This window comes from Orycteropus afer, unplaced genomic scaffold (genome assembly GCF_000298275.1).
Source record: "Orycteropus afer afer isolate SDZICR_OR568_19922 unplaced genomic scaffold, OryAfe1.0 scaffold00196, whole genome shotgun sequence".
NCBI lineage: Eukaryota > Metazoa > Chordata > Mammalia > Tubulidentata > Orycteropodidae > Orycteropus > Orycteropus afer.
In genome coordinates, this window is record NW_006921783.1 from 1,559,813 (window position 1) to 1,575,268 (window position 15,456).

General features: G+C 36.7%; 1 protein-coding gene across 1 annotated transcript in view; it reads left to right on the plus strand.

Moving 5' to 3' along the window:
* The window catches only part of RPS6KB1 (ribosomal protein S6 kinase B1), a 41,533-nt gene extending 27,203 nt beyond the window's left edge, over nt 1-14,330 (plus strand). The window contains exons 6-15 of the mRNA XM_007947868.2: nt 1,308-1,365; nt 2,800-2,900; nt 5,208-5,298; nt 5,475-5,565; nt 6,275-6,382; nt 6,665-6,727; nt 6,904-6,981; nt 9,729-9,836; nt 13,052-13,164; nt 14,093-14,330. Coding sequence (XP_007946059.1) covers nt 1,308-1,365; nt 2,800-2,900; nt 5,208-5,298; nt 5,475-5,565; nt 6,275-6,382; nt 6,665-6,727; nt 6,904-6,981; nt 9,729-9,836; nt 13,052-13,164; nt 14,093-14,330 — 1,049 coding nt within the window. The remainder of the gene's footprint in view (nt 1-1,307; nt 1,366-2,799; nt 2,901-5,207; nt 5,299-5,474; nt 5,566-6,274; nt 6,383-6,664; nt 6,728-6,903; nt 6,982-9,728; nt 9,837-13,051; nt 13,165-14,092) is intronic.
* Nucleotides 14,331-15,456: the final 1,126 nt, after the last annotated feature.

Genomic DNA, 15,456 nt, shown 5'->3' on the forward strand with positions numbered 1-15,456 from the left:
GTACATCTAAATATTTCAGTATATATTTTCTAAAATCAAGGATCTCATCTTACGTAATTGTGTGCTACAATTATAAAAATTAGGGAATTAACATTGATATAGTAATATCTCTTTTTAGTCTCCTTAATCTGAAAAAGTTCCTCAGTCTGTCTTTGTCTTTCATGACCTTAATTTAACATTTTGAAGAGTACAGGCCAGTTATTTTGTAGAATGTGCATCAGTTTGGATCTGTCTGATGTTTCCTCATGAAATAGCATGCATTTAGTAGGACCAAGTGATAATGTTTCCTTCTTAAGGCATCAGATCAGGAGGTACATTATATTTATATCTTTGTCCCTTTACTAATGATGTTAACTTTGATCACATGAGTAATGTGGTGTCTGCCATTTTTATCCATGGTGAGGTTTCTGTTTTTCTCTTTGTAATTGATAAGTATTTTTTGAGGAGATACTTGAGACTATGTAAAAATATTCATCTCTCATTGAACCTTTTCAGTCAGTTTTAGCATCCATTGATTATTGCCTGAAACAATTAACTGTGATAGTTGCCAAGTGATTTTTCTTATTCTGTCATGCCTTCTTCATTTATTACTTGGCATTCTGCTGTAAGGAAGAGCTTTCCCTTACTCCTATTTAAAAAATGAATTTATTTGTTCATTTATTTACATCATTGTAGATTCATGGGATCTAAGATTATTCTGTGGGGTATAATCCTTTATTATCATTATTTATTTTGATATCCAGATTGTGCCATGCTTTTTACAAGGCTGCTATAGAATTTCTTGTGGTCTCATCCAGTTTACTTATAGATCCTGAAAATATGGAATATGGGGATTTGCTGATATGCAGTGCTGGTTTAATTGTATACTGATGTTTGTCCACTTAACGAATGAAATGTTAAGGTGGCTTTATTTAAGATTTTTTAAAAAAGCCTTGAATCTGGAATCTCCTCCCCAATTTTTTTTTTTTTTAATTGTGATTTGTGTGGAAGTTTACAGAGCAAAATAATTTTGGAATCTACAAATATTTTGATGTTTATAAACATAAAACCTAGAATTTTAAGCCAGATACAGTTTTTAAACTTTTACGTTTCACATAAGAATAAGCATGTGCTATAAATAGAATCCTGAGGAGTTAATTTTAAAACCTGTAATCTTGAGACCTGTGTTTTATTTTTAGGGGCTGTTGGTTTTTTAATGGGGCTGTTGGTTTTTTAATGGTAGTTAGAAGGAAAGAACAAACTCTCTCATTAGAAGTGAGTTGGAAATAAAGATTGTTTTATTTCTAATGCATTCTTTTTCTTTATAGGAGGAGAACTATTTATGCAGTTAGAAAGAGAAGGAATATTTATGGAAGACACAGCTTGGTAAGTAAAATTTTTGTGGTTGCATGAATTCAGGTAATAATTCATATAATTAAAAGAAAAGCTTCGTTCTGAACACTGTGGGCAGCCACATGATCAATAAAGTGTTCTGAGGCCAGACAGTCCCTCAGGACTTCAAGGGGGAGAAGCATTTTTGGGATTGGGCAGCCTTTAGAGGTCACATCATCCCTTTGCCCTAGACCTTGGGTGGAGTACTTTTCATGCCAGTTGTTCCTAGCAGAACCATTCTCAATGAGGCTTTCTTTCCTTGAATTGGTAAGCCTTGGCTGTGGGTGAGTGTGCCTTTCCAGTCCACTGTTTATGTAGAACAGTGTAAAGTATCAGAAATTGTCTTCTCTTTTTTCAGACTTTACAGTTCCCAATGTAAAATCTTAGGGAGGTGAATAAGACTGCAGAAATCCTCTGTGGATTGATTTTATGGCTAGGATGGGTTCTGCTCTGTTTCTTAAAATGACATTTGCTTCAAATACCCATATTTTTGTGAGCAGACAGTATTGGGTAACAAAATATCAGTTTATCCTACACATTAATTAAATAGAAAACAACACTTTAATGTTTTTTCTACCTTAATTACCAAACTGCATTCCATTGTTTAATTTCAGGCCTTTTCTAACACAGAAGCTGCATTTAAGAGCCTTAGGGATGAAGTGCCCTTTTTTGGAGGAGGCTCTCTGAGCCCTGTTGGAGGCTGTGTTTGTGGTGGTGCTGGCTGTGAAACTGCCTCAGTCCTCTAGGACACTCCCTCTCCATCCTGGAGTAATCTGCAGGATTGCAACATTGTTATGCAGCCAGTATTGCTTGTGCTTTTCGAATCCAGACAGGGTTGACTCAGCCCTTTATTCTTTTGAGGTAGATAAACTTGAGTGTCACACAGTTTATAGTTGTGGGCTGGCTGGCGAGAGGGGGGGTAGATACTGTGGGCATAAACTGTATATAAATATGCAGCTGAATTAAGTAAGGGATGAGTGGGCTTCTAAGGGCCAGGTTATAAAATATCATTTGAAGCCAAGACTTGATCTCTGTGAATAACAATTACTATTTCCTATGAGATTTTGAAATTATGGGTGGGTGGAAGAAATTAACTTTGACCTGAATAACTATTGGCCTAATTCCTGCACAGATATAACAAAACATGACCAGTGACATTTTGGCATATTCTGAACTTCTTTGCAATTTTAGCAGTATATCCTAATGATGAACTAAAACATTTTATAGTTGCACTAAAATGAGTGAAACATAAATGTTTCTATGCCCTTTGGCAACAACCTATGCCATCTCTTTCCCACATTCCTAAACCCCACCCCACTAATTTGGTCTTTGGTGCATGTCTGTTTCTTTCAACGAATTTTGCTCCATACATAAGCTGCTTTGAGTAGATGACTCTTCTTAATTTTATTAAACCACTTTTGTTTCCAGCTTTTACTTGGCAGAAATATCCATGGCTTTGGGACATTTACATCAAAAAGGGATCATCTACAGGGACCTGAAGCCGGAGAATATCATGCTTAATCACCAAGGTGGAGATATACTATAAACAATTCTGTAGTAAATAATCATCTTAAAATCCTCCCCTATAGGTCATGGCCATTTTCAAAAGCCCACATTCATCTATTATTATATATTTTCTAGTAGAATTTATGGCACCATGATACTTACTGTTATGTAATTATTTAGGTCCTTATTCTTGATGAGTTTGGATGGTGTTGAGTATAATTGGCCACTCAACCACCTTTTTTTATTAAATCCTGTTTATAGCTAGTCATTCTTTTGAAATTCTTACAAAAAGTGTGATGAACCCAAATACTAATCTTGGTTTGTTCCTTAATTTGGCAACTGAATCTTACCTATAAAAATTGATTTTACTTTAATGATGGAAATGTATAAATATTAGAAGTGATACTTTCTGTGATTAATTTTATTAATACTGGAAAAAAGACAGGCTTGGAATTGAACTAAAGTACTGATTCAGCCTTGGAAATAAAATATTTAGAGGACATCAGATTATTCTTGCTGTTTGTTGGCCACAACAGACATAAACATCAAGGAGACTAATATCGGATGCAACAATAGGTACAACGAGGTCAGCCTGGACTACAGCTAGTACTGCTACAGACAGTTCAGTTTATGCTAGAATGATCTGGGCTGGGTAGATGTGGCACTTACTCCCACCCCAAAAGAGCAGCCATCCATCCAGCATATTTGGGGGACCAGTAGCAGCTGCAGAGTCTTAGATGTCTACAGAATGACATATAAGGTAGTAACTGTTTCAGACTCTTGGACAGAAAATGGTATATGGATAACTGAGGCTAATATAATACTCCAGATTGTCCTTTTGTTTGTTTGTTTATTTTAAGGAGGAATTAAATACTTAAGTACTATGTCATGGGAATCTTTGGGTCTCCCTCCTAGTTCTCTTGGCCTCCCTCCACCTCCATGTAGTTCTGAATTAAGGCAGAGGATACAGTTGGGCAGTGACTAGTTAACTGCTTTGACCCATAAGGTTTAATGCGTCAGATGGTTCTTTGAAAATAAAGATTATATTCCTTCTTCCATGTCAGTGTATAGTAGACGATTTGAATAAATAGGCCATTGCCTTTTCTTTTCTTTGAAATGAACACCTGAGCTTATTGAACCATTGGATATCTAATAACAGTTCAGTAAAACTAAACCTGAACCAAAATATAGGATAGGGGCAGTATCTGTTCTGCATCTATTTCACAGAATACTACCATGACACAGATCATTTAAGTGAAAATGTTTTTCAAAGTACGGGATGCCATATAATGCCTATTTTTCTTTGTGTAAGGTAGTGAGTTTTTCACTTTCTGGATCTGAGATGGTTCCTTGCCATGTAGCAGTTTAGTTTCTTTCCTCCATCTGGTAGCATTTGTTAGAGTAAGCTAACTTGTTACAGGTGACTTTCTAAGACCATTTTAAAAACTCTCAAGTCACAGTTCATGGTGATAAAAGCTGTATATCTGAAGTACAATGTTACGCCATTGTTTAAAAGTATTCTATTAGGGTCTGTGTACTTAAAAGGAGCTCTGGTGGCACAGTGGTTAAAGCATTTGGGTGCTAACCAAAAGATGGGTGGTTTGAACCCACCAGCTGCTCTGTGGGAGAAAGATGAGCCATTCTGCTTCCATAAACATTTATAGCCTTGGAAATCCTATGGGATAGGTCTACTGTGGTTCTCCTATATAGCCACTGTGAGTCAGAATCAACTCAATGGCAGTGGGGGTTTTTTGGTTATGTACTTAAACCGGACTTCATCGAGAGCTAATTAAATTTTCCCTTGGACTTTTCTGTCTCAGCCTTGACTACAACTACATACTGCTTCAGAGAGTTGGATTTATGTTAGAATAATCTGGGCTTGATAGATTTAGCAATTCACTCCCACCCCAAAGAAGCAGCTATCCGTCCAGGGGCTGGGGGTGGGGGTGGGGCACTGGTGTTAGCTGGAGATTCTTAGATGTCTACGAAATGATGCATAGGTAGTAACTGTTGCAAACTCTTGGAAGAGAAAATGGTATATGGATAACTGAGGCTACCATAATGTTCCAAGTTGTGCTTTTTTTTTCCCCCCTCCTAGTGATAGGTGAGTTTCACTCACTTCTCTATGTTTATTTTTCTCTTACTAGTTCATGTCATTAGCAAAAGATTTAATATCCCATCTTATGAATGGCACTTGTTCTTAACATCTTTAAAAATATTTAAGGCAGGAAAAGTTAAATGGAAGGATGAATGTGTGATGTCATGTGTGATATGTTCAAACACTACACTTAGAATTCTCAGAATTACCTTGTTGTAATCTTTCTTTGTAGGTCATGTGAAACTCACAGACTTTGGACTATGCAAAGAATCTATTCATGATGGAACAGTCACACATACATTTTGTGGAACAATAGAATACATGTGAGCTGCATATTGAAAGAAATATATCTGGTTTGGGGGTAATAGCTAACTTTTACTTGCTTTAATGTGCTAAGTTATATGTAACACCATTTGGCACTGTATATTTTTATTAAAATTGTAATTTGGATGATATGCAAATGAGTGAATTTTTAGGCATATTATTTCTCTCATTGTAGGGCCCCTGAAATCTTGATGAGAAGTGGCCATAATCGTGCTGTGGATTGGTGGAGTTTGGGAGCATTAATGTATGACATGCTGACTGGAGCAGTAGGTGCACAGTTAAAAGCTGCATGTTTTATGGTCTGTGCTGAGTGGTTATTAAATCAGTAAAGCAAGAAACCTTCCCTATGCTTATTTAAAATGTTATCACTGGAGTTACTTCCCATGCCCAACCATTTGTGATAATACCTTATGATTATATGTCATCCTGTACTTTGAAAAACATTTTCACTTAAATGATCTGTGTCATGGTAGTATTCTGTGAAATAGATTCAGAATAGTTATTGCCCCTATTTTATAAATGTTGAAACTGATGCAGAAAATCACATGACTCACCATTACTATTTTAAAAAACCCAAACCCACTGTCTTCAAGTCGATTTTAACTCATAGTGACCCTATAGTATAGGGTAGAACTGTCCCATAAGGTTTCTGAGGCTGTAAATCTTTAGGGAAGCAGATTGGCTCATCTTTCTCCCTTGGAGCAGCTGGTGGGTTCAAACTGCTGACCTTTTGGTTAGCAGCTGAATGCTTAACCACTGTACCACCAAACTTCTTTATTATTATACAGCACATTAATGATGGAAACCCAGGCTTTCTTCCAGGACATTGCCATTTGCTCTATCTCATTGGTTAAAAACTACAATCAGCCTGTTTCATAGAAGATATTTCTTATTTCCATGCGTAATTGACTCATTCAAGAAATGTATAATGTTGTGTTTTTTAATTTTTTTTTTCCCATTTTTTTCCATCCTTAGCCACCATTTACTGGGGAGAATAGAAAGAAAACGATTGACAAAATCCTTAAATGTAAACTCAATTTGCCTCCCTACCTCACACAAGAAGCCAGAGATCTGCTTAAAAAGGTAGGGCTCTTAAATAGGCCTCAAGTGCTAGGATTTAGCTAGATAAACTTTAGCATGTATTTTAAATAAAGAATCATGCACGGATTTTGAATAGAAAAACCTGTAGGTTTTGAAGGCAAAGTACACATTTATTTAAAGATTTATTCCCAAACAGCATTTAGTAGTAATTAGTAAATTGTATTTTTTTCAAGGCAGGGTACACAAGCAAATTCTGGAAAAAAAAAAAAAAAGAAAAATCAATTTGATTAAGTAAGGGTTTGTTTTCCTCCCCCTTCTCTAAAGCTGCTAAAAAGAAACGCTGCTTCTCGTCTTGGAGCTGGTCCTGGGGACGCTGGAGAAGTTCAGGTAGGAATTTGCACATTTGATGTTTTAGGAGAAGATAATGCTAATTTAATGTATTTATGAGGTTGTATGTGGTTGTGTATAAGTTTAGCTTATTTTGTGATTTGTAGGTAAGCAGCTAACTTGTCAAGCTAGTAGAGTCTGTTCCCCTTGATTTTTTTCCTGATCTTTTTCCCTAGGCTCATCCATTCTTCAGACACATTAACTGGGAAGAACTTCTGGCTCGGAAGGTGGAGCCCCCTTTTAAACCTCTCTTGGTATGTATATGTGAGAAAGCATATAATCTGAGGAACCTAGTACTTTTTTAGAGTAAGGAAAAGCTCAGAGCAGTCTGAAACATATTTATTAACAGTTGAAACTGAGGCCTGCTCTCTTATTCTGTAGTCTTTTGAAACACCAACAGCAGTTGCTGACAATGTTAACTATTTTTTTTATATAATATTGGTTGCCTTTCCTTAATATTAATTCATCCACCTTTCAAATTTGATTTTCTGGGAAATTTTTTTTCAGAATACATGTTTATGAATAAGTGAGATAGTATGTTATTCTTGTCTTTCTCCCACCTCAGAACTGGAGAAAACATAGTCTCTGTTTTCGTCTCTTGGGATGGAAGTGGAGAAGAGAAGGAGGATGCAGATTATTATTATTGTTTGGCCTTGGAGCACACAGTGATTTGTTTTAAGATTTCCACATACACAATTGGAAGGAGAATAATTAACCCTCGTGTACCTACTGCCCAGCTTCAAAATCATTGACTCATCTTATTTAAACTTAAACATAACTACCATGTTATCTTCGTAGTTAAAAAGTTGACAATTTCCCCAGTTGTTTTCCTTCCTTCCTTTTTTTCCTATTGTGTTTCAATAAGGATTTGATAAAGGATGTACATAGTTTGGTTGCTATGTCTTTTAAGTCTCTTTTTATCTATAGATTTTTCCCTCCCAATTCCCCCTTGGGGATTTATTGAAGAAACTGGATGGTTTGTCCTGTGGAGTTCCTCATATAGGCATACCTCATTTTATTACACGTCACAGATACTGCATTTTTTACAGATTGAAGGTGTGTGACAACTCTGTGTCGATCAAATCTGTCGGCGCCATTTTTCCAACAGCATGTGCTCCCTTTGTGTCTCTGTGTTACATTTTGGTAATTCTCAGAGTATTTCAAACTTTTTCATAATGCTTTTGCACACTTAATAGACTACAGTATAGTGTAAACATAACTTTTATATGCACTGGGGAACCAAAAAAAATTTGTGTGACTCACTTTATTTTGATTACTTTACTGCGGTGGTCTGGAACTGAACCCGCAGTATCTCCGAGGTATGCCTGTATTTTGATTTTGCTGATTTTTGTCCCTGTCTTGTCACTGACTATGGTCATCTATACCCTATATTTCCAGGAACCTGATTGTTAAATCTGGAGGCTTGATCTAATTCAGATGAAAATTTTGGTGTTAATACAGTTTGATCTAGAGGCATAATGTATAGATACATTTCATCCAGTGATGTCAGCAATCATTGAACCTTGTCTATCAGTGATTTTTAACCAGGGGTGATTTTACCCCCCAAAGGACATTTAGCAATGTCTCTAAAGACTTTTTTGGTTGTTACAACTTGGGAAGGGGTGCTATTGGATCAAAGGGGTAGAAGCCACAGGTACAGCTAAATATCCTGCAATGCAAGGCAGCCCCCAACAACAAACAGTTAGCAGGTCCAAAATGGTGGTGCCAAGGTTGAGAAATTTTGGCCTGGTTCCATGATTTTATAGAGTCTACACAATAGTCTTATTCTAATACTGTTATTCTTTATTTGTTCACTGGAAGTCTTCCATAAAGAAACGTCTTTCATCAATTGCTTAGTTAGCTGAGATACAGTTCAGACAGGAAAGTCAGGATAAATACTTGATTTTTCCCAGTTTTCAAAATAATTTATTCTCTGGCACTTCCAATATTTACTAGTGAATCATGTAATTTTTTATTTTCATATAAACTCATGCATTTTAACCTACATATATATTTTAATCAATTGCAGTTGTTTTTATTGATGCTTCAGTTTTTCCCCATCTTTGGACAGTGGCTGCTTTTTCCTGTTGGTTCCTGAGTCCTTTTGACATGACCACAGTAGTCTGATGTTGTTGTACCAGAGAGCAAAACAAGGAAACTTATATTTTGTGCTCATCTCCTGTATTTCCTTCTCATAGCTGGAATCAGCCATTTCTCCAAGGCGTCCTAGTTCCTTTTAGTGAGAGTAGTCTGGGCTCTAGGACTACTCAGCACTATTGGGTTGATCAGTGTTGTTATATCCTGAACACTTTATTCAGAAGAATATTTTTGTGAAGAAGGTTGATAAAATAATCTTTTATATTAAGTTAGTTTTTCAAAATTGGTATTCATTTCCTGTATCTGACTCAAGAGTCTAACTATATATACTGGGAAAGAGAGAAGGAATTATGAAAACTGATCAGACAGAATTTAGGTGATGATATTCTCTGGCAAGAAAATATACTCATTCAGAGTAGTATATAATTTTGGTATCTAGAAAAATTTAAATGAATGAAATAAGCTAAGGGAAGAAACTTTTAACTGGAGCATCTTACAAATGTGATTTGTGTTATAACTCTGCTTTAGTGGTTCTTCAAGTTATTATAAACCTGCAATAGTAATTTGAGCAAATTTTCTCTAAAAAGAGATTTAACCAGTGGATTAAGGAAACAGGGCTTTATGAGAAGGGAAAATAGATCATTATTTTTATAGGAATGATAACTGTGTACTGAAATCTATTTTAATGCATGTTTAAAATATGAAGCTGTAACTTGACCCTTAATACTATCCACCTACATTCAATTTTCAACATGTGCCCACTAAGACTATTTTGATATTCTGTTATAGCCAAACCTTGTAAAAGAATTTCTATTTAGAGCCTTCCCTAATGCATGCAGTGCATTTGATTGATATGTTTAATATAGACTATTAATTATTTTTGTAATTATTCATTTTTATAAAGCAATCTGAAGAGGATGTAAGTCAGTTTGATTCAAAGTTTACACGTCAGACACCTGTTGACAGCCCAGATGACTCAACTCTTAGTGAAAGTGCCAACCAGGTCTTTCTGGTAAGTTTAAAAAAAAAGGATTTCCATGTAGCTATGGAAAAGTCAAGTATGAGGTTGGGCCTTTTCATAAGAGAAGTCAGCTTGCTTGCTTTGCAGTTCATAGAAGTAACCTGAGGTGTTTATTGTTGATGTTGTTTTTTAAAGCCATCCCCTTAACCACTGGCACTTACCAAATTGATTTTCATAATCCGCTACTACATTTTAGCAACCAGAGTAGGAATCTATGATTTTTTGGAATGTATGATTCCTTTTTTAGTTGGCTGCTGACTTAACATGATGTTTGGCCTAGCATGTCAACAGAAAACCACCCAACCCTAGAAGTGGGAGAAGAGGAATTCACTGTAACTGTTTAATTCTTGAAACAGTTACAGATTTATGGTACTCTTTATATTTTTTTTAATGAATTTATTTATTTTTAAAATTTTTATTGTAATTTGGGTGAAAATTTACAGAGCAAATTCATTTTCCATACAGCAGTTCGTAAACATTTTGTTTCATGGTATTGACTTCAATTCCTCACAATGCAACAGTTCTCTTCCCCCTTCCTCCCCGTAGTTACCTCTTCCATGTGTCCTTCTCTTACATGCACTCCTGCCCCCTGAGGTGTCTCCCTGTGCAAACACTGCCCTTACACTTATTTTGATTGCTAAGCTTATGTGTAACATGAACATCCACCTCATAATGGGTCTTTTGTCGATTCCTTTTGGACTGCCTCTAGGAAGAATGGAATAATATTCTGGGGAAAGTAATCATTCAGATGTTTTTACCCCTATTTATTTTGTTTCCGAGTTCACTGGATTTGCCACAGAAGTATTACTGACTTAATTCTCAAACTTTTAGTTTATATTAGTCACAGAATAACATACCATAGTGGTATATCTAATGGGGGGAGGTAGTTCTAAAGTTAGCATGAGTGCAAAACTTGCATATACAAGAAGTCCTGGGGTTACAAACATGATCTGTTCCTAATTGTGTCTTTAAGAATTTATGGGTCATTTGAAGCAGATGCAGATGGATCTTATTTAGTCTTACTTTAATACAAGAAAAGAAGCTTTGGTGGCACTCTGGTTAGGGCTTTGGGCTGCTAACCAAAAGATTGGCAATTCGAACCCACCTGTCACTCTATAGGAGAAAGATGAGGTGGTCCGCTTCCATAAAGATTTATAGCCTTGGAAACCCTGTGGGAGTCACTATGAGTCAGAAATGACTCAGTGGCAGTGGGCTTGGTTTTTGGTTAGTGCAAGAAAAGGCTCCAAGCCTTTTCAGTGATTTAAAAACCATGTACAGCAAGTGAAGGTGATTGTGATGAAGACTTTGTTGTGAGTAGGGTTGGTTCAGTCATTTTAGTGAGGGAAGTTTTATATAACATTGAAGCAGGGCTTCAAAACAGCACTGCTCTGCTCAAAGATGATGATACCCTGCTCAAAGATGGTAGCTGGCTGCACCACTTTGAAGGTGTGTGGCTACCCACAGTCCTGCCAGTAATCCAATCTCAAGCATCAGGCTCCTAAAAGAAGAGCACACTGTGCCTCTTGGAGTCTCCCATTCTAGGGCTTCACTTGTAATTTTTCCTGCTCTGGTTGCCATGACGAATCATCCAAATTGTAAAAATTCTGGTCTGTTTCTGTTTCACTTAGCCATGACAGAACTGGTTTGAAGTAAAACATCTCATGCTCAGTTAGGGGAAGTGGACATGAATGGCTTTGATTCTGGCATTGCTTTCTCCTTTTCTACTATGTACTGCTAATGTAGAGTTTACAAGCAAAAACATTGATTTAACCTAGAGGCCTTTTCCCCTCATTTGGGCATTACAGAATTTCAACTAGCTTGATGAGTTTTCCTCCCACAAAAACTATCTAGAAGTATCTTAACCAGCTACAAAGAAATACAAAGTTGTGATTGCAAAAGTTACATAGTTAAGCTTTCATTGCCCGTTAATTATTATTGAGCTTTTTGTAATTACTTAGCTAACTAGTAAACCCAAGAAAAATTCACTTATTAGGTCTTAGCTAGAATTCTGTATGTAAAATGGATCTCTTTAAAGATTAACAAAAATAGTAACTTCCCACTTATCGAGAGGTTGCGATTCTAGCAACTTTAGTTCAAGAGAATGTAAATTCCTATTATTATGCCCCACATAAAGAATTGAAGGAAATTGAAACAGGATTAAGGCACAGCCTGGTTCTCTTAGTAGTTACAGCTTTAACCCACTAGAAGATGTGAGGAAATACCCAATGAAGTCCAAATACAACTGTCACAAAGCATATGCACTGCAGAATTGCACTGCACTTCAGGACTTCATCCATAGCCTTACTGAATCTTACTAGAACGCACAGTGACAATGGTGATTTTAATGTGCAGCTCACAGATGACCAGGATAATAAATTAGAAGAGGAAGATGGGGCTGACTATTGAAGGGATGAATGTAGACAACAAGAGAAATGACAGCTGGTAGCTTAACAGCAAGAAACAGAAAAATGTGGTAAGAGAGAGAGAGAACTAAAACTAACAAAACTGTATTTTTGCCTATTATAATTGTGGTTTTTGTAATGTTGACCCTTATCAGGAAAATACCAACTTATGTCCAGTCATTAGCATAAAAACCAGTAAGATCACACATGCCAAGTTAAAGAATTCTGTGTTTACTTTGGCCTAATTTGAGAAATGTTTTTGGGGTGTTTATATGCATGTGCCTGGAAACACTAGAATTTTCTTTATGTTTATTTTGGTACTTACCATCTTAATGTGAAGCCTACATTTCCTTATTTTTTCCTATTTCTATTAAGACAGTGTAATTTTATTTGCTGGCATATGGGGCTTAAGGAGCTCTGGTAGCGTACTACCTAAGGCACTTGACTGCTAACCAGAAGGCTGGTGGTTCAAACCCACCAGCCACTCCTTGGAAGGAAGATAGGGCAGTCTACTTCCTTAGTGATACTGCCTTGGAAACCCAAGGACGGGTCGCTATGAGTTGGGTCGCACATAACAACAGCAGCATGGGGCTTAATAGAATTTTGCTTTCTTGAGGTCTGAGCCTCAAGAATTAGCTAGAAAGAAGTTAACAGGTGTGGATATGAGGCTGAGGAACTTGTGAAAATGAGAGTATGCAGATTGGTGATTTTAGATGTGCATCATTGTATAGAGACTGAAAAACTGTGTCTCTTTGATGTATATGAGAAAGTATCATTCTGTAGTCTACTGTTGCTTCCTTTCAGGGTTTTACATATGTGGCTCCATCTGTACTTGAAAGTGTGAAAGAAAAGTTTTCCTTTGAACCAAAAATCCGATCACCTCGAAGGTTTATTGGAAGCCCACGAACACCTGTCAGGTATTTTAGACTTTATTATTCTCACTTTTTTTTTTTTTAACCTACAAGAATGTTACTTAAGAAATTTATGGCAAGTTACATAAATGAAAGATCTGTCATACTCTCTTTGGTTAACATAACAGCATCTACACCGTATTCTGTTGCAAATGACAAGTCTGTGACTAATCTATGACAGTAGTATACAGTTTATCTTCCCTCCCTAAAGCAAGCTGCTGCACTGGCGAATGTTGCCTTCATACATTTATTCAGGATTTATTGTGCACCAGGAATTGTGCTGGATGCTGGGGACACGTGATTAACATAGGAATTGTTCCTATTCTGATTTACTGGAAGAAATTCACAAATAATGAAGCAAGTATACACACACAAACATATACACACACACACACACACAACATGCAATAAAAAGTCGTGCCAAGTGCTATATAAAAGAAAGAGCACAGTGGTAGAGAACAGAGAATAACAGATCACAGTGGTTAGAGAAAGGCTTCCTTGGTGTAATAACATTTAGGAATGGAGAGAAAGGGCCAGTTGTACAAGAAATAGGAGATGTAAGTATGGTACAGGCAGAAGAATAGCAAGTGCAGCAGCCCTGAGGGAGGAAAAAATTGGCCTCTTCTTGGAAATAAAAGGGAGATTGATGTTCCTAAAGTATACTGAGTAAGGAGAATGACTGTTTTAAGTGGGATATAAAATGATTTTGAGTGTCATTGAGAGTTATAGGAAGCAAATGTAGAGGTAAAGAAACCAGTTAGGAAATGCTAACACTTAGTCTGGAGGAGGGATGGTTCAGTGTTTGCCTTTGTGCTAACCCACACAAAAATAAAATTAAATGAACATGAATGTCATATTACCCCACATTCTTTAAATGTAAGGGGATTATTTCTTGTTGAGATGATATGAATGATAGATCTTCCTTGTCTTAAAGCCCAGTCAAATTTTCTCCTGGGGATTTCTGGGGAAGAGGTGCTTCAGCCAGCACAGCAAATCCTCAAACACCTGTGGAATACCCAATGGAAACAAGTGGCATAGAGCAGATGGATGTGACGATGAGTGGGGAAGCATCAGCACCACTTCCAATACGACAACCAAACTCCGGGCCATACAAAAAACAAGCTTTTCCCATGATCTCCAAACGGCCAGAGCACCTACGTATGAATCTATGACAGAGCAATGCATTTAATGAATTTAAGGCAAAAACAGGTGGGATGTGTGAGTGAGCATCCCTCAGGGTGAAACAAGAAGACTCAAAATGACAGTCTCAAGGAGTCAAATGTCATTATATAGAACACTCTGAACCGAAGGAAAAATCAATATGGATTTTTCAAAATCAATCAATGGTGCAAAAAAGAAAAAAACTTAAGCAAAATAGTATTGTGGAACTCTTAGGCACATCAATTAATTGATTCCTAGTGACATCTTCTCAACTTTATCAAGGATTTTCATGTTGATGGCTCAGAACTGACAGTATTAAGGGTAGGATGTTGCTTCTGGATCACTGTTGCATTCTGATTGTGTCAGAGGATTATCCTTTCATTAGGCAAAGTATGAAATTGCCTATAATACTTGCAACTAAGGACAAATTAGCATGCAAGCTTGGTTAAACTTTTTCCAGCAACATGGAATCAAAGACAGAGGAAACCTATCGATGTTTTATGTGCAACCTGAATCTTTTTTTTATATAAATATATATTTTTCAAATAGATTTTTGATTCAGCTCATTATGGAATACATCCCAAACTTTAAAATGCGAAAGTATTGGTTGGTGTGAAGAAAACCAGACAACTCCTGTTTCTTCTCTTGGTGAAATAATAAATTGCAAATGAATCATTGTTAACCACAGCTGTGGCTCGTTTGAGGGATTGGGGTGGAACTGGGCTTTATTTTCAGTAACCCAGCTACAATACCTGTCTGTAATACTAGGGTGGGTGGGAATCAATCTATTTAATCATTTTTACTTGCGTACTGCTATGTGCTAAGCTTAACTGGAAGCCTTGGAATGGGCGTAAGTTGTATGTCCTACATTTCATCTTGTCCTGGGCCTGCATTGCACTGGAAAAAAAAAAAAAAAAAATCATCTGTTCTTATACCAGTATTTGGTTCAAGACGCCAAATGTGTTCAGCCCATGGCTGAAGAAGGACTGAAGACAGGAAAAAATGCATATTGAAGGCGGGAAGGTGGCAAAGTGAGGAAGGATAGGGACCCAGGGGAAGAGTGTGTAGCCATGGTCCACTCTCTGTATCTGAATGCTTTACAGCAAGTTGATAAGGTTTTAAGTTTTACTTCTTTTT